We start from the raw sequence: 612 nt of genomic DNA, 5'->3' as shown, positions 1-612 counted from the left end.
AACGTCCTACACAATAATGGGACAATCGACCTATTATCAATATTGAAAGTACTTCCTCTGATATTTAACGTAGCGCTCTGGCCTCCATTTTCGGCGTCACGACGACGATAAACTGGATATCCGTCCTCTCCGGTTTGGGTATCGTTGACGATACGTCGAGGGTACTTTTTTGTGCAGATACCGTTTTTCATACATGGTGCTGTTAAGTTATGGACCGTGCACCATATTTTTAGTCACGATATCGTACAATTTCGGGTCATTTTGTTGGTTGGGTAGTTCTGCAACTATGAAACTATCAATTTCGTCTGGCTGTATTTTTCTTTCTAGCCAAAACAGCAAATGACAGTGAGGTAAGCCCCGCTTCTGCCACTCCACACTTGCCATGTAACATTTCACTTTGCCGAATATTTCATCTTTTGTGAATAATTTTATGAATTTTTTCATCTTTAAATGAAATACCCTTGAAATTATGTCATGACGATCGAAAGACCGTTGTCCAGTTAATAGTTCCGCTTTAATTTCAGGCCATTCGGGGTTACACGTAAAAGTAACAAATAAGTCTGGTGTCCCGTAGTTGCGGACATAAGTCATCGCATCTTGCGTTTTTTCGTG

The 612-nt window shown here is 40.5% G+C and overlaps 1 protein-coding gene across 1 annotated transcript; it reads right to left on the bottom strand.

The window, feature by feature from the left end:
• Window positions 1-207: 207 nt before the first annotated feature.
• LOC103308969 lies at window positions 208-591 on the bottom strand. The gene has a single exon (XM_008183360.1). It carries the CDS (start codon window positions 589-591, stop codon window positions 208-210), a length of 384 nt encoding a protein of 127 aa, XP_008181582.1.
• Window positions 592-612: the final 21 nt, after the last annotated feature.

This window comes from Acyrthosiphon pisum, chromosome A1 (genome assembly GCF_005508785.2).
Source record: "Acyrthosiphon pisum isolate AL4f chromosome A1, pea_aphid_22Mar2018_4r6ur, whole genome shotgun sequence".
Classification (NCBI taxonomy): Eukaryota; Metazoa; Arthropoda; class Insecta; order Hemiptera; family Aphididae; genus Acyrthosiphon; species Acyrthosiphon pisum.
This window is presented reverse-complemented; position numbering and strand designations above follow the sequence as displayed.